Below are 26,407 nucleotides of genomic sequence, written 5' to 3'. Positions count from 1 at the left end.
CCAGGACTCTCCCTCCCCAGAGCTCCCCAGGGGAATGGGAGGGGACCTCTCTGGGCCCCGCCCATTATCCTGTGCTGATGGATGCAGCGGGACACCATATTCAACCCCAAATCCCTATCCCTATGCTGCCCATCACCGCCCAACAAAGAACCCACTGGGTTCCTTCTCCTACAGAATACTCATGTTGAGGAAGTGGGGGCAGGGCTCAGTAATAAAGGGGGTGGGGGCTCCTGGGTTCACCCTCCCACCGCCAGATGAAGAAACTAGCTCATGAACTGATCACCTTAACCTCACAAGTGACCAGCTGAACCCAGTCAGAAAAATATCACCAGGACTTTGCCCTGCCGAGACCACCTCCTCCTCAGGTCCCCCAAGTGTTTTGTTTTTTAAGATTTATTTGTTTGTTTGTTTGTTTGTTTGTGAGAGAGAGAGAGAACACACAGAGGGAGAGGGAGAAGCAGACCCCCACTGGGCAGGGAATCCAACATGGGGCTCAATCCCAGGACCCCGGGATCAAGACCTAAGCCAAAAGCAGATGCTTAACTGACTGAGCCACCCAGGTGCCCCTTATCCCACTGTTTCTAAGCCAAGCTAGGGAACTGCTGAAGGAAATGAAGTCTTGGACTTAGCCAAGGACCAAATCATGTGGGGTCCTGTAGACCATGGTAAGGAATTCAGATTGTATTCCCAGCACCATGGGAAGCCATGGGAGTATTATCAGCAAACAGCGTCCTAGGTGCACTTATGTTTTAATGGATGTCTTTCTGTTGGATGGTAAAAAGACTGGAGGGGAGAAGAGGTGGAGTCAGGAACACTAGCTAGAAGGCTATTGCAGTGTCCACATGAACCAAGGATGGGAGAGGGTAGAGGGGTGGTACACCCAGAAGATGCTGAGCAGACAAGATCACAGGTCCACTGGTCTCACTGTATCTCTGTGTATTGGTTAGCAGCTGCCAGGAGAGTGCTGTGTAACAAGCCTCACTTATACCAGTGGCTTAATATGATCACTTCTCTCACTCACAGGGTTGCAGGTTGCCCACAGAAGCTCTGCTCCTTGCATCTCAGACTGAGGCCCAAACTCAAGGGCATGTGACTAGGTGAGGAAAGCTTCTCCCATGTCATAAGGCAGAAGCTCCCAGAGTGGCAAACAGAATCCCTGCTGCTGCTGCTTAAGGCCTGGGCTCAGAACTCCCACGTGGTCCCATCAACTTACAATCTAGTGACCAAAACAAGCCAAGCCTTTGAGCAAGCCTGACATGGAGGGGCGGGGTGGGAATATCTTCTGAACAACCAACTAATCCACCACCATCCTGCAGATACTCCTTGGTGCTCAGCTACTCTCCACTCCTTACTATCTATCCTGCTCCAGGTGGTCCCCTTCCCAAAGCAACCAGACCTTCCTGCTCAGGGAGTACCAAATGCTAAGCACTTCTGTGATATATGCTTTCTGTAGAGTATCTGTCTTAATCCTCACAGCCATTCTAGGAAGAAAGGACATTGGTCTTTCTCCATTTTACAGATGAGAAACAGGCTCAGAATGGTGACACAGTTCATCCAAGGTAAGCCAGGAAGTATCAGAACCCTAAAGGCCAACTCCAGAGTCTGACATCTTAACTAACCATGCTCTTTGCCTCCCTAGACCTGAGGCACAAGTTGGGACTCACCTTGGAGGATCCAGAGTCCACACACCCCAGAAGGGGAAGCATGGCTTTCAGCTGACTGCATTTAGGCAAATCACTTCCCACTCAGGCTCCTCACCTGTGAGATGGACACACGCACACACTTTCCTTACATAGATGTGAAGGTTAGAGCCTAGGTATGCCACACACCTAGCACATTTTAGGCTCTACACGGAAGTAGGAGACAGTCCTCCACAGGCAGTATGTGCCAGGGAGGCAAAGATCCCCTTCCAGATAACTATGTCTGTTGCCTCTACACCCTGCTCTCTGCTCGCCACCTCTCCAAAAACGTCACAGTTGACCCACAGCTGGAGAGGACCGTGTCAACAGTCAACAGTGCCCATTTTCTGAGACCCTTGTCTGTTATGCAGACAGAGAAACAGCCAGCAGAGCATTTCAAGTCCATTTGACAAATGCAATTAATTTTTTCTGCATTAAATTGTCTTTTCCTGACCGTCCATATGGACACCCAGGTAGGTAGAAAGAGAAAGGGACAGAATGAAAGGCTATTAATGGCACTCCTTGGCCAGTGATGGGGTGTTCTGAGGGTAAACTCCAAGCAGTCCCCTCATCGCACTGGAAACCAGGCTGGGGCCCATCAACGTGGCACTTGGGCTGAGGAAATTTCAGGGCTCTCACGTGCATGGGCATGTGCACGGGGATGCAGTGGCACATATTGGCCCACCTGCCCAGGGTTCTCTGAGCTTCCCCCTGCATCTGTAGGGAAGTGTCAGATCCTATGGCTATGGCATCCTACTCTGTGCCTCAAGTGCTCAAGCTGCAGGCACATCTCCAATCGAGGTCCTGAGCCAGGCCTGATCACATTGGAAGTGCATCTCACAGTGGAAAGAGATAGAAGGAGACTTGCTGCCCCAGGATCTCAGAAAACGGGCACTGTTGACTGTTGACACGGTCCTCTCCAGCTGTGGGCCAACTGTGACATTTTTGGAGAGGTGGCGAGCAGAGACCAGGGTGTAGAGGAACAGACATAGTTATCTGGAAGGAGACCTTTGCCTCCCTGGCACATACTGCCTGTGGGGGACTGTCTCCTACTTCCGTGGAGAGCCTACCATGTGCTAGGTGTGTGGCATACCTAGGCTCTAACCTTCACATCTATGTAAGGAAAGTGTGCATGTCTCCATCTCACAGGTGAGATGTGCCTGGAGGAGGCTCCGACAGCTTACACCCAGGGCCCCCACCTCTCTAAACCCTGGCCTAATCCACCAAGCTGTGCTTCTCTCTGAGGAGCTGCCCAGGCTCTTTTCTGGCACCTCCTTGGCCATTCCCTGACTTTCTCAACACAGCTATGCCATGAGCCACTCATGATCCCCAAAACCAGCAAGCCTGGGCCAACCAACAAATCTCTTCCCCAGAAACAGTCCTCTGCCCAGAGCCATGTCGTACCACATGACCCTGATAGGCACACCCACAAGCCAGCTGAAGTGGGTTACTTGGGACTCTATGCACTCATGTGAAATCCTGGGCTCCAAAGACAGACCTCCTACTCAAACTGGCTGAAGCAAAATGCAAATGTATGAGTTCATGGGAACAAAAATCCTAGGAGAGTAGAGCTGAGGCTTAAGCTGAATCCAGAGGCTCAAAAAACAAAAATTTATCAAGACTCCATCTTAACGCTGCTTCCCCCTAGATCGGCTTTATTCTTCAGTGTCGTGGATGACCTCTAGCACTGCTTGGCTATCCTACCACCATTGCAACTGAGCACAAAAAGAATGTCTCTCTCCCAAAAGTCCTAGCAAAAGCTCCAAGGTGAGGACCTTACCTAGCTCATCCTTACCTAGCTTATATGACCATCCTGGAAAACAAAATCACAGTGGCCAGGGGCTAGAAGGTGGTGACTGACTATGCCTGGGTCACAGGCTCACTCCTGGAGCTGGGGCATGGGGGGAGGGGAAGAGTCTTGCCTCAGTCGCATGGACTCAGGGGCAAGGGGTCAGGGAGGCATTCCCCAATAGCAAATCAAGGAGCTACTCCCAGAAGAGTGGGTAGATGCTGAACAGACATTCTGGAAATCTCTCAGGGACGGGGACTCCACATCCATCAATGCAGGCTCATCGCGTGGATAGAGGTATAAGACGGGAATCTGTAAGGCAATGATCCGTCCACAGAGAGCAGGAGAAATGAAAAAGGAAGTAGGGAGCAAAGAGACAAGAAACCAAGTCCTCCCTAGCTCAGTGAATATTTCCAACTCCTCAGCCCCTTGTAAGGCTAGACTGCTAACATTCCCATTAAGTCCAGGAGGAAAGAGATTGTGGCCAGCACATGTTTTTCTTCAAGGAGCAACAATCCCTTTCCCTTTGTGGAAGCACTTCTGCCCCTCCTGGTTCATGGGGTTCAACTGAGGCTGGCCCTCCCTCCGTCCCACCAAAGCCAACAGGGAACACATGACCCAGCCTAGCCAACCATCTCACTCCATGTCTCCTCTGGAGGAGTGATTGGTTCAGAGACAGGCACACGAGAAAAGTCAAGCCCCTAGGACTCCATTTCTAGGACCTTTGTTGGAATCTCTGGGGCAAGGATGGTCTCTCTAGGAAGGATGGCTGGGATGAGGGCTGGTGTCACCTTAAAGCCATGAGGGAGCCTGAGGAAGAAGCCAGCAGAGAGGGAAGCAGACGAGGCAGGTGGAAACATATTCTGAAGACATTGCTCAAGCTTCTAGATCCAGCTATGCCTGCAGACAGACTCCATCCCCTGGAGCTTTTGGCTATGCAGAGCAATGAATACCCCTTTCTTGATTCATACTTTAAAATTGGACTTTCTGGCACTGGTAATCCAGAGGGTGCTGATTAATGGACTCTCCCTCAGGCCATCCTCCTCCCTTCAGTACCTACTGTTCGCTTAGTTACCCAGGAGGAAGCAGATAGAAATCAGATGGAGCAGTAGGAGCCTGAGGAGGGTATCTCCCAGGAGAGCCTCAGTGGCAGGTCCTAAGTGCCACCAGCTTATCTATAAGATCCATCCTAACCCATCCCAGACAAATCTGCCCGAGGTACAACATGGCCCTACAGCTCTGCCTGGCCCATCTGGTGGGATTTGGAGAGAAATCTCCCACCCATGGCCCTGGACAAAGCCTCCCTGGGCCCGGTACTCAGGTCTCCTTTTTTCAATCACTCCATGAGTGAGGACAGGGTTAAGACCCTAGGGCACTGCCTGATTCCTGTCTATTTGTAGAGGAGTTACAGAAGGATAGTGGTCCCAGGTTCTCCTGCTGGTGCCACGTGACATTCCATAGACAACCCAAACCCAGCTCATGGTCGGCCTGACTCATGGGCCCAGCAGCCATCTGAACTCTGCTCCTGCTGCATTCCTCGCTCCCCATGGGAGCTCTGGGAACCAGACTGCTAGAGTACACGAGAGTGTCTGTTGTGCCATTCGCTGAGGTGAAGGTGAATGTGATGCAAAGAGCACAAGCTTTTTTTTTTTCCCACATTTTTTTTATTGGAGTTCGATTGGCCAACATATAGTAACACCCAGTGTTCATCCCGTTAAGTGCCCCCCCCCCTCAGTACAAGCTTTGAAGTCAGATCTGGGACCCCAGGCAAGTCATTCACCCTCCCTGACACTTAGCTCCCTCATTTGTGAAATGGAGAAGTGATGTCTATCTTGTAGGAGTATGTAAGGAATAAGTGGGAGAAACATGCCTAGCCCAGGGCCTTGTGTAGAGTGGGCTCTGAGTAAATTCATGTTGCATAGAAGGAAGGAAGGCAGGATAGAAGGAAGAAGTGTGGGAGGGAGAGAGGGACCAACCTAGCATTAGATTCAGCATATTACAGATGCTCAGCCCTCTCTCATCTCCTCCTACTCCATCTCCCATTTTGCCCCCTAACAACCCAACCACCTCCTATAGTATTCCCCGATATTGTCTGGTCCAGTCCTGACTCCACCCTTGTAGCCATCAGCCCTTGTCATAGATTACTCTGCAGCCACACACCCCAGCTCACCTACCAGAGCCACAGCTATACTGCTGCCAGAGAGAAAGTGAAGCATCCAGCCTGGTGGTTCCAAGCCACAAGAATCCCAGAGCAAACCTTCAGATGCAGCTTTGCCATCTCCTTGTCCATCCTGGAAATCTGGAGCAGATCAGCTGCACGTGCAGCCTGGCACATCTCTTGAGCACCACCCACCTGAGACATCAGGCAGCAGGAGCAGGTGCTTCTGTTTACAGAACACCTATTTTATGCCAGGTTGCAAACTGGTACAAACTCACTCCAGCCCACAGATGTGTTCTGTTTGGCCTGACAGGTGTTTAAATATTTGAATAACTTACCAATATCTAAATATCAGAAAATCCAACATCAAAATCTCTTTTAACACAATCTAGACATCTGGACCCACATAGCTGGGTAGTAGCAGCCCCTCTTGACTGGCATGGACTCCCATTTTCCAGTCTCTGCTACAGGGGTCCTTTCAAGCATTTGGGTGTAGGATTTCTGATATAATAATAATAAATTCCAACATATAAATTAGAAAGGAAGAAATGAAACTAACTCCCTGTTTGCAGATGACATAATTATCCATGTGGAAAATTCTAAGGAATCTATACTCTCTCTCTCTCTCTCTCTCTCTCTCTCTCTCTCTCTCTCTCTCTCTCTCTCTCTTCCAAGAACTTAAAAATGAGTTCAGCAAGGTCATGGGTTTATAAGACCAATATACAAAGATCAATTGCATCTCTATATACTAGCAATAAACAAGTAGAATCTGAAATTAAATACCATCTACAATTGCTTAGAAAAATAAAACACTACGCATAAATCCAGCAAAATATTATGATGATTCTATGCTGAAAACTACAAAATGTTGATGAAAGAAATCAAAGAAGATCTAAATAAATGGAGAAATATACCGTGTTCATGGATTGGAAGACTCAACATAGTAAAGATATCCACTCTCCCCAAGTTGATATACAGGTTTAGCATAATTCCTATCAAAATCTCAGCAAGATTTTTTTTGTAGATATAAGCAAGCCTATTCTAAAATGCATACGAAAAGGCAAAGAAAGTAGAATTTGAACATTTTGAAAAAGAAAAGTAGGAGGAGCCATACTCCCCATTTTCAAGACTTACTATACAGAAATCAAGACAGTGTGTGATTACTAGAGGGACAGACGGAGAGATCAATGGAGTAGAAGATCCAGAAAGAGCCACACGCAAGTATGGCCAACTGGTTTTTGACAAAGATGCAAAAGCAGTTCAATGGAGGAAGGATGGTTTTTTTCAATAAATGGAGCAGGAGCATTTGGATAGTCATAATGAAAAATAACATTGTATGTTCTCATTCATTTGGGGAATATAAATAATAGTGAAAGGGAATAGAAGGGAAGGGAGAAGAAATGTGTGGGAAATATCAGAAAGGGAGACAGAACATAAAGACTCCTAACTCTTGGAAATGAACTAGGGGTGGTGGAAGGGGAGGAGGGCGGGGGATGGGGGTGAATGGGTGACGGGCACTGAGGGGGGGCACTTGATGGAATGAACACTGGGTGTTATTCTGTATGTTGGCAAATTGAAAACCAATAAAAATAAATTTATTATTAAAAAAAGAAAAATAATAATGAATTTAATGATAGAAGGGATGCTCTGTTGCTTTGGTTTTTTTTTTTTTAAGATTTATTTATTTATTTGAGAGAGAGATAGCATGGGGGTGGGGGCAAAGGGAGAGACAGTCTCAAGTAGACTTGGTACTGAGCATGGAGCCCTAAATGGGGCTTGATCTCACAACCCCAAGATCACAACCTGAGCTGAAACCAAGAGTCAGACAGTTAACTGACTGAGCCATCCAGGCCCACTCACTCTGTTTTGTACACAGCTCTATGCCAGGCACCTGGAGGAGTATTTGACACATAGTAAGTCCTTAGTATTTGCCAAATGATGAATAGTTATAAAAGCACTGTATTCCAGGGACAGGTGTTGTTATCTCTGTAAGATAGGAGGGATATGTGAAGCACCGAGAGGTCAGAAAACTTGTCCTATAACTCACCGCATATAAGAGGTAGAGCCAATACAGAACATTCGTAATTTAATGTGATCCTCCATTGATCCCCTACTGCCCCCTTTCTGCCAATGGAAGAAAAGTTCACAGAGATGGCATGGATTTCACAAGCCCCACAGCTAGCAGGAGTGGGAATTTTAGCAGAGCCAAAATTCAATCAAGAATCTGTCTGACACCAGGACACCTGCCACTACTTTCCGAAGCCTTTCCGAGTGCGGTTTCTCAGACCACCACGCCGAGCCATGCTGTCCCTCTGCGCAAACCCCGCCTTTCCCAGTCTGCGCTCAGAGCCTGTTGGCATATGTGGCTTAAACACCAGGGCTCCCAGTGGGGCGCAGCTCACAGAGCCAGCTCATTTATTCATTAATTTGCTTTCCATATTTCCAAACAGAAAGCAGCCGTTCCAGGCAAGGCAAATCAATACTGTGCTCCGTGATTCATCTTCATTCGTACCACATCCCTGCGTGCTATCCCCGGCGCTTTTCACCCAGCCTCCTCCTGATGGGTTCCTAGATGCTGACGAATAGGATTCTCAGAGGCAGCCACGCCACATTAGCAGATTAAATCATTAATATCTGCATCGGTCATTTTTACGAGCTTCCCTTACCCCAAACTCCTCACCACCCTCGTGTTGAGTACACTGTTAGTGATACGGGCAGGCACGGTAAAGATGAAATTGCCACTCCTGAGATTTTATTGGCTGCAAGCTTGGAGTTATTGATTTTTTCCTTCCCCTGCTTTTCTGAAATCAGGTGTCTCCTGCCCAGAGTTGCAGAAATCATTGAGATGGGGGATGAATACGGACTTGATGGTGCCACCGGCTCTGTTTGCCACCGACTTTTCTTGTCTTCCCACAAAGGGGGAAAAGGTGGTCTCTTCACATTCCTTCTGTAGATACAGTTCAAAGTTGACCATTTACTCTTTGCTGACCCCTGCTAAGCATTGTCCAAGCAATGCTCACTGGGCCTCCCAGCACCCCGAAGAGGGGGAATTACCATTAGCTCTTTCGCTGGGGTTCTGGAATCTCCCTCAGATTACAGGGACTTGAAGTCAGGTGTGTCTAATTCGGGTGACTGTGCTCTTGACAGCACCCACCCTGCCCTGCTCCAAGAGAAGCCACAGGTACAAAGAGAATAGATGTTCAGTGGGATGGATGGAATGTTTGTGTCCTCCCCACCCCCAAATTCATGTGTCAAAACCCTAAGCCCTAACATGATAGTATTGGAAAGCTGGGCCTTGGGGTGGTCATTAGGCCAGATGGATCATGAAAATTAGAGATCCTGAATGAGATCAGTGTCCTTTTTATTTTTTTCTGTTTGAGTTTTCTTTTTTTAATAATAAATTTATTTTTATTGGTGTTCAATTTGCCAACATACAGAATAACACCCAGTGCTCATCCCGTCAAGTGCCCCCCTCAGTGCCCGTCACCCATTCACCCCCACCCCCTGCCCTCCTCCCCTTCCACCACCCCTAGTTCGTTTCCCAGAGTTAGGAGTCTTTATGTTCTGTCTCCCTTCCTGATATTTCCCACACACTTCTTCTCCCTTCCCTTATATTCCCTTTCACTATTATTTATATTCCCCAAGTGAATGAGAACATATAATGTTTGTCCTTCTCCGACTTACTTCACTCAGCATAATACCCTCCAGTTCCATCCACGTTGAAGCAAATGGTAGATCAGTGTCCTTATAAGAAGAAGAAGCCACCAGAGCATGTGCTCTCCCTCCCCCTCTCCCCAACTACATGAGGACGCTGTGAGAAGCTGGCCATCTGCAAGCCAGGAGGCGAGCCTCCCCAAGAACCTGACTATGCTGCCACCTTGAGCTTGGACTTCCCAGCTGCCAAAACTGGGAGAAACTAGAAGCCACCCAGTCTATGGAATTTTGTAGCAGTCAGAGCAGACTAAGACATCATCAGAAGCGCCACTCTCTGAGGGAGCGAGGCGACAGGTCAGCCCAGGGAGGCAGGAAGGTCAAGGGGCAAGATGCTGGAAACTCAGAGTGCCCTGTGGGTCTGCAAGCGCTCCCTTCCACTGCCCTGACGCGAGTCCACCCACCTGAACTTTCTCAACCCTCAAAGCAGGAGAGAATTGAATGCATTCCCTCTTAAGTTCCAGAAGGTTTAACTTTATCTCCGAAGGAGCAGACAATAAATATTTTAGGATTTGCAGGCCATCCAGCTCTTTGACAATGTCTCGGGCTCTGCCACTGTAGCACAAAAGTGGCCACAGACAATAGGTGGATGAATGGGCATGGCTGCATTCCAATCACATTTTATTCACAAAAAGAGGCAGCAGACCAGATGTAGCCTGCAAGCCATAACCTCCTGTCCTGGAGGATGGGGTTTTTAGGAGCAAGAGTGGTGTGATTTCTAGACCTGTGATGTTGACCTGCCTTGCATCATGCAGTGGGGCCATGAAGTAGGACCTGTCAGCACAAGGAGGGGAGGAGCAACGTGGCCAGATGAGATGCAAAACCTCTTTTGTGGAGTGGAAGCCAAGCCAGAGTCAGCCAGGGTAACAGAGCAGAAAACAAGTCTCATGGTAATAATAAAATAAAAACCCTAAGTCCTTACAGCAGTCTGCAGAGTGCTTGTGATATTCTCTCCTGAGCACTAGCCTCCGGTCTCCTCTCCTGCCACCCTCCTCCCTGTCTGTGCAGGCTGCTATTGGCCACACTGGCCTCCTTGCTCTTCCTCAAACATCCAAGCTTGCTCTCACCTCAGGGTCTTTGCACATGCTGTTTCCTCTGCCTGGACCACAACCACTGGGCTAGCCTGCTGGAGGATTAGACATAGGGAACACTGAGAAGCTGTCTCAGCTGAGGCCATGCTAGACTGGCTAGCCCCGGGCCAACCTACCAGCTGACCATGAATGAGTCTGTTCAAGGTCAGCCACACCTGGTCCAGACCAGAAGGACACAACCAAACTGTGGACATAAGAAATAACAAGTGTTCACAGCTTTTTGCCATGTCTTCATTTTGGAGCTCCTCCTTACACACCAATAGCTAACTAGCACAGAGCCCATGCCGCCAACTTGCTGTACCAATAATACGAGCATTGGTCCTCCAAGTTATTCATCAGGAACATGAAAGCATCATAAAAATTTTACTCCTTCCCTTACTTGACTTTCAGCAATATTCAGCAGTGCAGTTCACCTCCTTTTTCTGAAACTTCCTCCCCTTGGCTTTTATGACACCAGAGTCATGTGGTTCTCTGGCTTCTTCTCTCTGTTCCCTGTTTGATCTGACTCCAGAGTTGGAACTCACTGCCTTTCACCAATGGTTGGCTAACTAGATTCTCAGGAGCTCTGGGGTTTGGTGGGTACGAAGCATCAGGGAACAAGGAAAAGCTAAGCAGAGTCAGCACCCTGTACTTTTGGGTTATCTCCTTGACTGCATGTTCCCCCAGGAGTCAGGAGCCCTTACTTCCTCTCCTTATCCACAGCCTTCATCCAGAACCATGCACTTCAACTAATCTTGAACTTGGCTATCAACCTCTTATTGACTTCCCTGGTTCCCAACCCTGGTTCCTGTCCAAGGCCTTCTGCTTAGCCCTTGAATTTGAGACTCTCTGTACCACTACGACCTTTCATCTCTGTCCTCTGACTTCTTTCCAAAATCTCCAGCCAGACACACCAGTTAGACAAGGCCTCTTCAGACTGATCTGTTCCTCTGACTGACATGGCTCCTCTCAGATCCAGGACCCAGTGGTTGACAAATGGTTCACCCTACCCTGTGAGTGGGCCTGGGGGGGGGGGGCGGTCCATGGTGATGTTTAATACTCATTAATAACTTGGCAGCTGATTTAGTCTTCCTCTCCATCCCCAAGCCCTTGCGGACTTTGACATCCAGTGTGAATGAACCAGTTCCCATTTTCACCTCCTTGGAGGTAAAGTCCAATGGATCTCCCTTTCTATCTGCTTCAGCGATCCACATCCATGATTATGATGTGCTCAAGCTTGAGCTTGAACTCCAACCTCCTCCTTATAAACCACAACTTCCTATCATTTCAGCTAAGCCCTCCACTTATATTCGTATTCATAACCCCTTCCATCTCTTCCTGGCCCACTCTCCATCAGTGATCTCCTCTCTTCCTCTCTTCCTTCCATTCAATCATGACAAACTATTTTCAGTCTGGAAAAAATGAAATCCCTCAGTAGCAGATGCTTTGGTACCCTACCCATATCCCTTCAGTTTTTATTGTTGGCATTAAGTCGATCCAACGTCCAATACCATCACCTTTGTCTTTTCACACAAGAACTTTATCTGATTGCCAGAGCCCATGCTCCTCATGCACCTGTCAGGCCACCTGCCTGGGAACTGAGGCTTCCTCAACCCATGAGGTTCAGCCCTCAACCAATGACTGATGAGAACTGGAGGATAAATACCCCAGCTCCCTCACCATTCAGACAATAATTCAGTGCACCCTCTCCACCATTCTCCATCAAGTTCTTTCTCAGCTCCTTGAAACTTCAACTACCCTCTAAACATTGAGATTCCTAAAGACTCCACCACCCTTCACTTTCTTCTCTTATAGTGAGGTTACACACTCTCCTTGGATGACACCTTCCAATAGGAATCACAGTTGACTTCCCAGTTGCTCTGTCCACATAGGGCACAATTCCAAGTATCAGACCTCAGCTCCAACTACCAATCAAATCCCTCCACAATGTCCTGAACACAAATTATCCTTTCCTCACCCCTCCCTGATTAATGTCACAACTACCCACCCAGTCATCCAAGTCACTTGGAGCCATCCTAAACTGCTTCCCCTCCTTCACCCAGGGTGCACGTTTCACCACCCAATCCTGTCACTATGCAACCCAACCCCTCCTGAATATCTCCCTTCTCCATGCCCAGGTCATGATCCCCTAGGCCCAGGCCACATCATCTCCTGTTCAGGTCACTGTCATAGCCTCTTTACCAGCTTCTCTGGCTCCAGTGATTCCAGCCCCACCCATCATCTACACTGCTAGCATAGTAATTCCTTCTGAAGTACAAATATGAGCTCCTTCTTCCCTTGCCTTCAACCCTTCAGTGATGTCAGTGCTCACAAGTAAGGTTCAAACCCCTTCACAGGTTTCCAGCTCCCTCCAGGATCTAGCCCCTGCCTACCTCTCCAGCCTCACCTCCCACTGCTTTGCATGCTTTAGCCTAGTGACTCCCAACCCTGACTGAGCACTACCATCACCTGAAGAGCTTTAAAAAAGTTGCCAAAGCCTGACCCTACTCCCCCAGAAACTGATTGACATGGTCAGAGATGAGGTGCAAGCACTGGTATTTTTCAAAGCCTCCACATGATTCTAACATGCACCCAGAGCTGAGAAGCAGTGTCCTAACCACAATGAATGGCTTAAAGTTCTCCACACTTCCTGTATTCTCCCAAGCCTTTTGCCCATCTGCATCATCTTCCTCTCTCTCTCTGCTTCACATGGCTGACACCTACTTATCCCTTAAAGCTCAGCTCCAGGGAAGCTTCCTGACCCCTAGCTTCCCAGTCTGAGCTAGGAGCTGTCCTCTGAGCTCTCACAGTACCCTCTGCTTTAGCCTGTCCACATTGAGTATTTACTACATTGAGTATGAACTGTCTCCAGCACCCCAGCACCCCAACACCAGGACTTAGCAGTTAGTAGACTATTAGTAGACTCAAAACATGTTGGTTGAATAAATTTATGAATGGGCCCCATTCCCTTCTGGCCATTGAGACAGGAAATTTATTTTCATTTCTTTTTTTTTTTTTTTTTAATTTATTTATGATAGTCACAGAGAGAGAGAAAGGCAGAGACACAGGCGGAGGGAGAAGCAGGCTCCATGCACCGGGAACCTGATGTGGGATTCGATCCCGGGTCTCCAGGATCGCGCCCTGGGCCAAAGGCAGGCGCCAAACCGCTGCGCCACCCAGGGATCCCCCTTTATTTTCATTTCACTCTTCCCTCGTTCTCTCCTACTTCGATGCCAAAGCATATAGCACATGCTCAGTAAATATTTGTCAAGTGAACCAGTGAGTATAAGACACAAGAGACAAGCATCCACCCTGTCCTTATTTTCACAGGAGAGCTCTGGGGAGCAGAGACAAATCAGACAAAAAAACCTACAGTTTTACTAAAATGAAATTTGCCAAAGACGTCCTGAAAAATGGATTTAATTAGGTCCTTTAATAGGGGAGTCATTGGTAGCTAAGATTTAAAGCTGAGGCTGGAAAAGGTATCGATGATTTTACCATTTTAAATTATATAGGAGGTTATTTCTTACTCCCGCCTTAATTAGAAAAATGCATCTCGATGGAATCTCAGATTTGGAGGGAAATAAAGCCAAAGGTAGAGGCAAGATCTGATACTTCATCAAAATGGAGCATCAGGTATCACAGCAGACCTCAAACTGACTCCGCCTAGGTGCTCAACCTGGGCGAAGGGGCTTCATGGCACTGCACAGCCGGGTCTCATTACACTAATGATTGTCAGTACAACCTGATGTGGCTTTTAATTGCAAGAAACATCCAGAAGAGGAACAGGTGCAGTGGTCTCTAATGACAGCAGGAAATTCCACATTGGTTTTCAGAGCCCCATGGGCTTCCTGAATTCCATTCTTCCATTAGGCAGTCCTAGAGCTCTGAGTTCTAACTGGTTCCACAATCAAATCCTGGAAGGGACACGCCCTTACTCTTGAGTTTACCACCAGCAGAAATACTCAGTCATTCCCAGATTATGGAGCTGAGTAAAAGCAGCTCAGTGTGGGGCTCTGGCTTTCTTTCTTCAGATGCAAAGAAGTTTGAATTCCCTTTGGAAGATTTCCCTGGGGATCCAGGAAATGTCTTGATACATAATAGGGCATCATTCATTCTACAAATCTTTACTAAATTTAAGTAGGTGACAGGTGCTGTTCTAGGGCAGAACTGGGACTAGAGTAAGGCAAGTGAGGTACTCAACTCAAGTGAAAAATTTAAGAGAGTGATTCAAAAAAAAAAAAACCTCAGCAATCAGGATAACCAGTATTTTATACAACATTATTAAAAATAACAATGAATGCAAAAGTATCTACAATGAACAAAATAGCAAAATTGATCAAAACCCTCCCTCACATCAGTGCCAGGATGAGTGGGAGACAAACAATGAACCAAGTAACCGAGTCAAATACACAGGGCTGGTGAACGGTCTTAGGGAGGCAAAGAGCAGACAAGGGGTAATTCCATTATCAACATCTCAAAACCCCCTCCCCACCCCAAGCTCTCTACTACCCAGTGTAGAAGAAAGAACAGGGACTCCTGGGTCACTCCAAGGAGGGCTCCCAGTCCCGTGACCCACTTGCACTAGGTCTTAGGGGAAGTCACTTGCTTTCTGGGCTTCCTTCTTGCACTCCATTATCTCACACATGGAAAAGCAGAAGTTTGTAACAACAAAGACATTTGTGAGCAGTCACTCTACAGGGAGCCCAGTGTCAAGCCCATCATGTCCATTCCCTCTTGTCGCCCTCACCTCAGGGCAGCAACAGTGGGGATTTCTACCATGTGGCCCGTTGACACCTGACGCTGAGCAGCCTGCCCACGGGAGAGTGACGGTTCAAGGTTCTCCAGGCCAAGTTCACAGCTGTAACGCTGGGCACCTCAGATGGAAGCCAGGTCCTGTGCCTAAATGACCCGGAGCAAGTCTCTGGATCTTTTGGAGCCTTGCTGTCCTCATCCACAAAATGGGGATACTCGGGCAGCTCCCCTCCCAGGACTGCTGAAGCCAGGCATCTGGCATGGGGTGGGTGCCCCTCAAGGCTGAGCGCCCCTCGGCCCTGCCCCTGCCCGGGCTGCAGTGCCCGTCTCCAGGGCGACGGGGCAGCATCAGCAGGTGAAGTTCAAATGCAGCCCATTTCCTCTTTTCCTGACAGCCTATTTCATGGATCACAGAGACGCAAGCACAGCTGCTTATTCAAGGAGGAAAGAATGAATTCATTTTCATTCCTTAATACCCGATGTGACCTATTCTCGGTTGATCTCTCCTTTCCAAGGCTGCAGCCCTTCCCGCGGACTTTCAATTTGGCCAGAAACAGAAAATGGGCAGTAATGACAGAGGATCCTGCCCAGAGAATGCTGGGAGCCGAATCACCACCGTGCTGGTAGTAAGTCCAAATGAAAGATATTATGTCACCTCGTTTGAATTAACAGATGAACTATAGTCCTCGACCATTAAAAATGAACCAATCTGCTGGAATGCTTCCAAGTGCTCAGTGTTCAGTGCCCCTAGAAGGTGCTCAGCTCTAGCGGGGTTTTCTATCCTCATTTTCTGCCAATAATTCCTCCTTTCTGCGAACGTGGAGGAATAATTTGATGAAAATGAAGCTGGCCCTTCAGTGGTGGCCCCTTTCCAAGGACAGCCCCGGCTGTGCTAACTTGGGGCCAGCCCCTTGCTGGTGCACTCTGCCTGTGAGCCGCCCGGTGTTGGGGCGGGGGGCTGTTAATTGAGAAGAACCAGGGAGCCAGAGGGCAGGCAGCCAGGGCCCATCTTCAGACTGGGTGATGTTTTCTTCTCCAGGAGTTTGGGGGGCTCCCCATCTGTACCCCAAAAGCCCAGGGAGAGAGGCATTTGGCAGCATTGCCTCCCTTTACCATTAGGGAAACCGAGGCACCAGAATCCAGCATGCCCAGAGGCAATGGCTCCATGCCAGTGCCATCTGCCACTCCCTATATCCCTGGGCATGCAGCCCCACACACTTTCCACACCCATCCTCCCCTCCACTTGCTTCATGGCTCAGGCACTTCTCCTGCAAACCTGTAATCCCTGGGTGCCTCTCAGAGTAGACTGGACTGGGAGCCAGAAGACTGGGTCAAATCCCAGCTCTGCTATATGCCAGCCATGTGGCCTTAGGACATCTCCTTCTCCCCCGAGACTCAGTTTCCTTATCTGTAACTTGGGACTTCATAAGCCCGGGCTGCTCCCCAAAGCTCCCTCCATCCTGACACCACACCCCAGCAACCAGAATCCCACCCAACACGCATTCAAATCCCTCTGGCTTTAGGACGCAGCACCTGCTTAAGGTATAACGCCCCCCACCCCCGTCATTTCATTCACCCCCGATATGAGCAAGTCTACCTTGCCTTCTGTTGATGACAAAGAGGTTTTTGTATCAGAACAGAATAAGAATAGTAATTAAACATAATGAACTCTCCAAGTATCCATCACTGCTCTAGATGCTTTACCCATTCAGCAAAACTTTCTGGAACACAAGAGCCTCTTGCAGGCTCTGGGGACTCAGCAGTGTCCGAACACACGCTCCCTGACCTCAAGAATACCAAGAGCATTTACTGGCCCTCTTGCATGAAAGAGGAACCCAGGCTGAGGAGGTTTGGATAACTTGACCAGGTGGCACAGCTTGAAGGAGGCAGGGCCTGGGTGGAATCCATGTCTGTGTGACCCCAGAGCCCACACCCCAGAGCCCTTGCCACAGCCACCACACCAGCAAGGACTTGTGGGTAGTTCAGAGCCTAGGGGCTGGCATGCCAGGGCATCTGAGAACGGACTTCCCACCACCTTACATCTCGCCAGACAGTTATCGAGCCTGAGCATGCCTGAGAATATCTGAGGAGGAATCTCTTCACAAAACTGTGGGCCCGACAGATCAAATAGGTTTTCTGGGGTCATTTTGACTATATGTGACTTCAGGTTAGGATGGCCAACTCGTCCCAGGTTTCTCAGTACTGTTGAGTTTAAAACAGAAAGTCCCACATCCCAGAAACCCTCTCAGTCAAGTGCTGAATGGAGACATTGATTCGCACAGACTGGTTACTGCACTGTGTTCTGTGCTCAGTGGCCTCTGCTAGCCAGAGAGGGGACCCCCACACACACTCCCTACCTGGTGCGGGGGACCCTGCTGTCTCCTTGCTGGTCTCCTGAGACCCGCTCCAGTCGGTACTTATGTGCCACCTGAGGCTGACGAGGCAAACAGCCACCTGGCATCCAGCTCTGGGGGTGCTGACCTCTCCATGCCCTGCAGCCTGAAGCCCCCAGAGTATGAGATACGGCATCCTCTAAGAAGGCCTTCAGGTCCAAATCGTGGGCCTGCTATCCAAGACTCTGGTGGCCAGGGCCTATTTACCTCATCTCTCTGGGCTTCCATTTCCAAGCAGGTCCTACCACAACCTTCATCTTCTGGAGGCATACAAGGGAGCATAAGGAGTACTGATACTTAGTGCTTCCTGAGTGCTGACTTGCCTCACAGAATCATCACTACAACCTATGGAACAATCACCCTGCAGACAAGACAACTCTAGCAGACATGCCCCCATCCATGTCCTCTTGATCCTCTGGGATGAGCCTCAGGTACAGACAGTGCTGAGTGACGGCTTCTTACCCAAGCACTGCGTCTGCCACCCTCCTCCCTCTGTCCCTCTCTGCCTCAGGGCTTCCTCAGACACCCCAGAGGCTTGCTCAGGGAGCTGATGGCTAACCTGCAGGCCAAGCCTGAGAGGTACCCCACGCAGCATCTGATGGACCCAGAAACAGAGGCCCAAGCCTACTGGCACCTTCTCTATGACACCGCCTTCACTGGCTTTCCTTCCTTCCTTCTCTGTCTTGCTGCCCCATCTCTTCACGGGGCTTCCTGGGACCACTTCCTAAATGGACTACTGGATCCAAGTCCATGCCTTAGGGCTGCTTTGGAGGGAACTCAAACCAAGGCAGGAAGGTTAGGCCACTTGCCCAGGATCACAGCTGATAAGCAGCACATCTTGGATTTGAACTCCCACCTCTGGCTTCAGACACTGAGTGCTCGGTTCAGGTGCTGTACAGTTCTCACGTTTGTTCTTGGGAATATGCGTGTGCCCCTCTTCATCCTTAGGCAGCCTCTCCCCTTTCACACCAAGAACACAAGACAATTGTTTTGCCACAGATTCCAGGAACTGGGTGAAGAGCCCTGGGCTTTCAGTGCCCCCAGCCTCCCCCCATTTCCTGCCACCACCCCCCACCCCACCCATGTGGGGCAACTCTGTGACCTCATCTTCGGCTAAAGCTGAACATTCTGAATGGCCATGTTTTATGACCAAGTAATGCACGCTGAAGATATCCCAGTGGTTCGGCCCATCCCTAAGCTGAACCTCACAGAAACATTCAGATAGACGATGAGGCCCAGGGGTTGGGGAGAGGTGTCTGCTCTATTCATTATGTGCAATTAAAACAAGTTGAAGCTTTCACAGTCTGTTTGGGAGGAGACTTCTCAGAAATCCGTAAGGGAAATATCATGTGAGAGACACACACAGAGGCACGCTTATTGCGAGGGAGAAGGGGGAAATGACCTAAATGTTCAACAGTTAGAATGGATGAATTATGACACTCATCAATAGGATACTCTATGGTAGTGAAAATGAACTTGAGCCACGCAGGTAGCACGGATGAATCACACACAATATTGAACATAAGTTGTAGAAGCGTACATAAAGAATGCCATTTATATCAAGATTGATAGCATGTAGAACAATTCCATGTTGGTTTAGGGGTACATCCTTTTCAGTGTGCACCAAGTTCAATGGTGAGCATGAGATTCTGGATTGCCACAGAGAAATGCCATGGGGAGCAGTAAATGGGTTTGGAGTTTATCAGTATTGTCTTCTTTCTTGAGTGATGAGCACAAGGATGACAAGGATGTTTTCATCCTATTCTTCCCTTTTCATTTTTGTAGATCTTAAATAATTTTAACAGCTTGGGGAGGGGGGAATCAATCATGTGACCCACCCAGAGGAAGAATTACCTTTCTTCCTGGCAGATCACCTCTCCAGGCCATGGTTAAGCTGGCTCTCCCTGTCTTGCTCTCCAGAGAAGGTAGAAAAGTCCAAGATCCTGCCATCGGGAATCCACCTGTTCAAGGGCCAAGTTGCACCTGAGTAGGGAGATGCCCACCATGTCAGGCCCCCAGAAATGCCTCCCCCTCTCCCCATGACAAGCACTGCCCAGCAGCCAAGTCAGATAGTCAGGAGCTGGGCTTTGGTGCAGATGGAGAATGGAATGAGGTGAAACGAGACCATGCACGCCAACATCCAGCTCAGTGCCCAATGTGCAACATGTCCTCCCTCTGTGGTCCTTCTACGGCCCTAGCACTGGTCCAGGGAGGTCCCTGTGCTTACCTGCCTGCGCTGACTCTGTCTCTTGGTGGAGCACTCATCTCACTGTCCAGGGAGCACACGACTGTAAAGGCAATAAATGCAGGTCTTCATCCACATGGAGCCAGATGATGGGGGCTCCTGGAAAGAGAACAAGGCATCTATCAGAGGATCACAGGGGAGGCTCTGGGATAAGAGCCCTCTGCGTGGAGAACCTCAGGGGAGAGTGGATGCTCCCGGAGGGTGATGCTGAGGGCCAGAGGGTTTTGTGGTTTCAAAAGTGTGCACATTTACTACACTTAGATGTGTCTTCATGTGGATATACTTACCTATGTATATATGCATACGGATATATATTATGAATTCACCTACACATATTCCTATGTATTCATATATAAACACATATACTGTGAATGTGTTTGCACACATATACATACGTACTTACATATATGTTCATATATGTGTTTAAATATACTTGTGTATGCATTTATGTATTTTTTCACACCAACACCTATATTCCATCTTGAAGTAGAAGGTTCCATGAGTGCTGGGCAGCAGCGATGTGTGCTGGAAGCTCTGGGCAGACCCTGTCCAGGTGCTTCCTGTCCTCAGAGCGTCCCTCCGGGGAGTGCTTTAACCAGTGTTGCTCCATTTCCCAGGCCAGGAAGCTGGGGTTCAGAGAGGTTAGGTTGGCCACAGGATGCCACAGATGGAGGACACGGGATGTGATCTGCAGGATGCCAGAGCCCCAAGATGGAGAGGGATGTTCTGCTATTCACAGAGCCCTGTCCAGGCTACCCTCCCATCCACTTCCTGCCCCAGGGGCCTGTGGCCCCAACCCACACTTGACTGTGGGGTCTACCAGGGAGGGACTTCTTCCTGGCTGTCTCTGGAGGGTCTCACAGGGCACTTTGCATTTATTTCCTCTCAGTTCATGTTTGTGGAGGATGTAACCTTCACCATTCATTTGGGACATCTTTAAGCATGACTCTAAAGTGGGGAAGCTGAGACTCAAGCTCATGTTCATCTGACTTCTAAGTCACTAGGCTCTGCCCCTGTCTGGGTCATTACGAAGCTACACATCACTCCATGTGCTTCAGAAGGAAGCTGAGCTGTTTCTAGAAGACCATAACCCAGAGGACCCTGGACTCCACACCTGGCCTTGACCCTGCTCTTCCTCTACTAACCCCCACATCCCATCCCTCAATGAGCCCTGAGACTTGCCTTTCAAATACACCCCAGATCCCAGCACTGCTGCCCAGCTCTCCTACCGCTCTGGTCTGGGCCCTTCCTGTTGTTCCTGGGACTCCTGTGCTATAGCCTGACTAGCTCTCAGACGCACCATGCCTGTCCCAACTACCGCCCCCCCACCACCACAGCAGCCTGTTCAAACTCCAGTTCACCTATGAATGCTGAAAAGTCTCCACTGTCTTCCAACTCACTGGAGCCACAGATCCCAGCCTCCCCATGGCTGCCTCTATGACCTCTTCTCCTGGGGCCAGCTGGCTCTGCCTGAGGGACAGTGGCCCGGGATGGTCACAGGCACATAAAGACAAGTACATCACACACATGTACACACATACCCTCAATCTCTGTCCTTGTGTCCCTGCTCTATTTGCCTTCTCACATTTATGATCACACAACAGATACTTGTTTACATCTGTCTACCCATCTCTGAGGTCAGAGCCTTGCCCACTGCCTGACACAGAGCAGGCACTCAGCAAGTATTGGTGGAAGGGAAGGAGAAACAGGATGTCAGGAAATATTTGTTGAATGAATGAATGAAAACCAGAAAAACATCTGAGTTAGAAGTCATCCCAGTGTGTCATACTCAGAGAACTAATGCCTGACTTAGCCAGGGCTTCTGCTGGAATATTAGGGATAAATATAGAGGGGGTTGCATTTCTGGGCTACTGAAGCTCTTTCTCATCCCCATCAGGGCACACAGATGCTGAGATGCTGAGGGTAGACGCTGGGGCAGGAAGGCAGCCCAGAAGCCCCTGCAGACACCTTCAGAAATAAAGCTCAGTCCAATGAAATGCATTGGCAGTGTCTGAGCACGTGGCACATAGGTGTGTAAAGCTCACTCTGCTGTGGTAACAAATCCCCCATCTTGGTGGCTTAGCACAGACATCTCTTCTTGCCCACTGACATTACAAATATATTTGGTGGGGCGCAGGGGTTCTCTATGTACACAGCTACTCGGGGACTAAGGCTCCAGCCATTGGGAGGCCCTGCCATGTTCAGTGCTTGGCTTCCCAGGGCTCTGCAGAAAGGGAAGAGAGGGCAGCCTGGGTGGCTCAGCAGTTTGGCATTGCCTTTGGCCCAGGGCATGATCCTGGAGACCCGGGATCAAGTCCCATGTCGGGCTCCCTGCATGGAGCCTGCTTCTCCCTCTGCCTGTGTCTCTGTCTCTGTCTTTCTCTCTCTCTCTCTCTCTTTCTCTCATGAATAAATGAAGAAGAAGAAGAAGAAGAAGAAGAAGAAGAAGAAGAAAGGGAAGAGAGAGGCAGATGTACATGAGGTGTTTCTATCTCAGGCCTAGAAGGGTGACATGTGTTTCTACAGGCCTAGGAGAAATAAGATGGTTTGCTGAACACAGAGCATTGTCTGTCATATCAGGAAAGGGCCAGTCTCCGGGATGTACAGATCACGGGGTCTGTCACCAGGTTTCCTGTCTGAGTCTTGCCCGGGATGCAGGCTGAGGTCCTGTGGGTCCATCATCTGTATGAAGTATCTGAAAGTCTTGAGGGAAAGGGAATCTGGAGAAAGAGGTTGGAATGTGTGTGGGGGCACAGGAGAGGTTTCGAGGTGGGGCAAACAGCAAGAAAGACTGGAAATCAGAGAGGTAGCTGATACCTGGCCCACAGAAAGAGAAAGGGCCTTGTGGAGAAGCACCCTCCAACCCACTTCTCCCCAGACATGGGAGTGTTGAGGCTCTGGGACCATGCACTCAGAAGGGTGCTGCTCTGTTTGGCCCTCAAGCACTTGCCCCCTGAGGGTATCTTGAAACAGCGTCTGAGCAGGTCAGCTCTGGTCTGACCCCTAGCCTGGAGAGGGACAAGGGCACCACCCTCAGGTGGCTTCAGGTGTACATAGGAATGAGAGGACTGGACCCAAGAATGAAAAGCTCACCTAATATGCCTTCCCAAGACTTCACAAGCAACCAAGAGAGACTTCCAGAAGGAGAGTGTTGGGTCAAGCCACAGCTATTGACACAGTCCGGCCATATCCATGGGCTACTACTGACTCTGGTGTTAAATAAGCCAGAGTAGGGGTGGGGGTTCTGGTCTCAGCACAAACCCCCAGGTGTTCACTCCACTCCCGTGGCCCACTGTGCACTGTGACTGGGGCAGGTGGGATGGGGACAGGAGTGAGTCACAGTACACTCCCCATTAATTCCCAGCACTGGGGCACCTGCCCTGCTTTGTATTCATGTAGGGGCAGAGCCAGTCCTGAGCCTCAGCCTACGTGCCTGGTGCCCAACCCTGCCTCTCTCCTGCCAGCCCCCTAAAGCTAGACCTGGTCCCTGCTTCTCACAACAGTTCAGTCCCACCACACTACCTCCTCTGGCATCACTGCTAAGCCACCATGTCTGTCCCTTCCCTTCTGACCCCTAGCAGCTATGAGAAGCCCCTCATATCTCCCAGAAGGATCAGGATATCCACAGCAAAAGAGATGCCTCCGTGTACAGCAGAGGGAAGCTGAATGGCCCCAGGCAACAGGAAAGGAATTCATAATAAAGACGACAGTGATAATTAACACAGACGCACTGATGACTGCCAAGGGGCTGAGTGGCGCACTCTCCAAGGAGGGCCTTCCTCCTCCCCACACACTGCATCCCAAGCAGAGCCAGCCGGCCCTCTCTAGACCTATACAGTCAGGCTAAGCACCAGGGCCAGCTGTCTCCCAAATTCTAAGACAACAGTTGAGTTGTTATGCTTCTTGCTCTTTTGCGGATCACGGCTACCCTTAAGAATCTGACAAAAGCTGTGACTCCTTCCTGGTGGGAAAGCATATATGTAGCTCATCACAAATTCTGCTTACAATTTCAGTGAATTCCCCAAGCCCTTAAAACCCAACTATGAACCCTTTAGGGGACAATGAATTTTGTTTTGACTCATCCAGTAATTCAGCAGAAATCTATTCAGCATCTACTAATAAGTACCCTGTCAGGTGTTCTCATCTACAATGCTACTTAGCCAGAGTAGCACACAGAATCACCAACGAGAAGCACACCAGGCGGAGCCTAGCCTCCTGGCACGGTAGTGCTCCGTGCTGGCTGCACATTGGAATCACCTGGAGAGCATTTTAAAATTCTGGTGCAAAGCCTCACCCAGATCAATTAACTCAGAACCTCTGTAAGTGGGACCCAGGCATCTGTAGGCCATCCTGATGTAGAGCCAGGGTAGAGAACCATGGTCCTAGGAAATCCAAACATGTTTTTTAAAAGTTCCCTAGGTGGTTGGGATGCACACCCCAGAGCAGTTCATTCATTCATCCATTCAGCAAATGTCTAATGAGCATCTACTATGTGTCAGGCAGTATGCTGGGCATCGGAGTCACAGCAGACAATAAGAGATCAAAATCTTTGCCCTCACTAAGATATCTAGCAGAGGGAACTGGCAGGAAGTAACCGACACATAAAAAGACTCGCAAACTGTGTTTGATGCCACGAGGCACATAAATTAGGAAGTGACAAAAAAAATTATAGAGGGACCTTGTTGTAGAGGCCAGGGACACTTCCCGGGGGACACTTGAGGTGAAGCTTGAAGGCCAAGGGGCTGAGGGAAGAGCATTCCAGGTGGTAGGAATAGCCAGTGCAAAGGCCCTACAGCCAGCCAGAGCTCAGAATAAGAAAACAGCCAGTGTGACCCCCCTCGAGGTGAGGAAGGAGTAGGGTGTGATGTGGGACCAGGCTGAGAGAGAGGAGCCAGACCAGCCGGGGCCTTGGAGGTCTGGCACGGAGTTTAGGATAAACTCCTGACTGTCATATTCCCTCTGTCCTCCCAAAGTTCTCAGCATGGAACAAGAGGCTCGGAAGAAGTGGCATCCTAAAGAAATACAGCTCAGAAGGGGCTCAGCTGGGATACACACCAGGCCTCCTGACATGACAAAGCCGAGGTCATAGGCCTTGCATGCAATGTCCCCAGCAAGGTGGTTCTCGCCACACTCTCTGGCCCTAAGCCCCTTCCTGCCCACCTCCAGCCCCAGCCACTGATGTAACTGGTGCCAGGTCAGCATTGTTCTCCCTCCCACCCCACCCCACCTCATAAACCCATCACCATGGGAACCGGGCCAGCCAATCAGAGCACTCCCCTTTGAAAGGCCACCCTATAAATTGAGCCTCCTCTCCCCAGATAAGCCAGACACACCACTCACAGGCCTCCCAGGGCCTCCTCCCCCTGGATAAACCAGATCAGTTGCCCCCCACCTTCCTCCAGGGTAGAAACGGGGAGTCTGCTGCCTGGAATGCTCAGGGCCAAGCTCCAAGCCTCTCGCCCCCCAGCGTAGAGTCCCAGCCACCCACTTGGCCACACCATGACACAGGAGCAACTCAGAAGCCCCTGAGAGTTTCAGGGGGTGGCCTAAGAAACCCATGGAGCAGTGAGAGCGGCTTGCTGAGCCTGCAACAGTCCAGCTTGGGGAAATGCAATGACAGTGACATCAGCCTGTTGAGCAGTGGATATGCAGGGGATGAGGAGAACAGTGAGGTCAGCCTGTTGGGCAGCACTCCAATCTTGAGGTTGCAGAGAAGGCTCCTCACCCAGGCCGGCAGGGCCCCGACCAGCCAGCTGTGTGCTATCTACTCGCCCAGCCAGATAAGGAACCAGCTAGCCAGCCAAGCCCACAGCATCAAGCAGACTGGAGGGGAAAAGTGAGACCAGCCTGCCCAGCAGCAGGGACAGCAGCCTGACCAGCATGAGCTTCATCAGCCTGGGCAGCAGTGCCTTGAACTACCGGGTGAGTAGTGGGCTGCTCAGCTCCGTCAGCAGCCTTCCCACCAGCCAGGCCAGCAGCTGCCAGAACATCCCAGTGGACGGCAATGTGCAAAGTGGTGTGCAAAGTAACACCAGTCCTCAGGAGGACAAGGCTGGGGGCAAGGTCAAAGCTGGTGACCAGGTTGCCAAGGGGGAGCAGCCTGCCCAGATGTGTATGCCTTTATGAGCAGGCCCATTGGCCACCAGGTTCTTGAAAAATACAGACGTGAGGACCCAGCCAATCTAGACTTCACCCAGAGTGGTTATTGCCAATACAAATGCCTTTAAAAAAGTATACACTGACAGTTCGGAACCATGGAGAAGCCTCATTTGTAGCAGGGTCCCGTGTAGCGAGAACTATTGATGATGAGCACCATCCACACTGACAATCAGCAATCGACGGTGAGACCATCTCTACTGAGAAGCACTGTTGAGGACATCTGTATGAAGAGCCATCGATGCTAGGCCTACCTGCATCAACCCCCCTGGCCATTGTGAGCCCCAGTGACCAACCATCCCTGACAGAAACCATCAATGACAAAACCATCTGTATTGAGAAACATCGAGGTGGGACCACCGGTGCCAAAACTCATTGGTGGGGACAATTGTGATCAGCAGCAAACCAACTCTATTTAGAACCATCTGAAGTTAGAAACTCCCATGAAGAA

General features: G+C 49.7%; 1 protein-coding gene across 1 annotated transcript; it reads left to right on the top strand.

The window, feature by feature from the left end:
- Positions 1-4,751: 4,751 nt before the first annotated feature.
- On the top strand, positions 4,752-25,640 carry C3H16orf82 (chromosome 3 C16orf82 homolog). The gene is made up of 2 exons (XM_072751288.1): positions 4,752-4,781; positions 25,119-25,640. Exons 1-2 carry the CDS (start codon positions 4,752-4,754, stop codon positions 25,638-25,640), a joined length of 552 nt encoding a protein of 183 aa, XP_072607389.1.
- Positions 25,641-26,407: the final 767 nt, after the last annotated feature.

The sequence above is a fragment of the Vulpes vulpes genome, chromosome 3, assembly GCF_048418805.1.
Source record: "Vulpes vulpes isolate BD-2025 chromosome 3, VulVul3, whole genome shotgun sequence".
Taxonomy (NCBI): Eukaryota; Metazoa; Chordata; class Mammalia; order Carnivora; family Canidae; genus Vulpes; species Vulpes vulpes.
Note: the sequence above shows the minus strand (reverse complement) of the source record. Positions and strands in the feature narration are given on the sequence as shown.

Bases quoted from the DNA above. Each gene is read 5' to 3' on its own strand.
- C3H16orf82 (XM_072751288.1), top strand. From the start codon at position 4,752: ATGGCCCTGGACAAAGCCTCCCTGGGCCCG. The intron at 4,782-25,118 runs GTACTCAGGTCT...TCCTCTCCCCAG, and splicing joins ACAAAGCCTCCCTGGGCCCG to ATAAGCCAGACACACCACTC.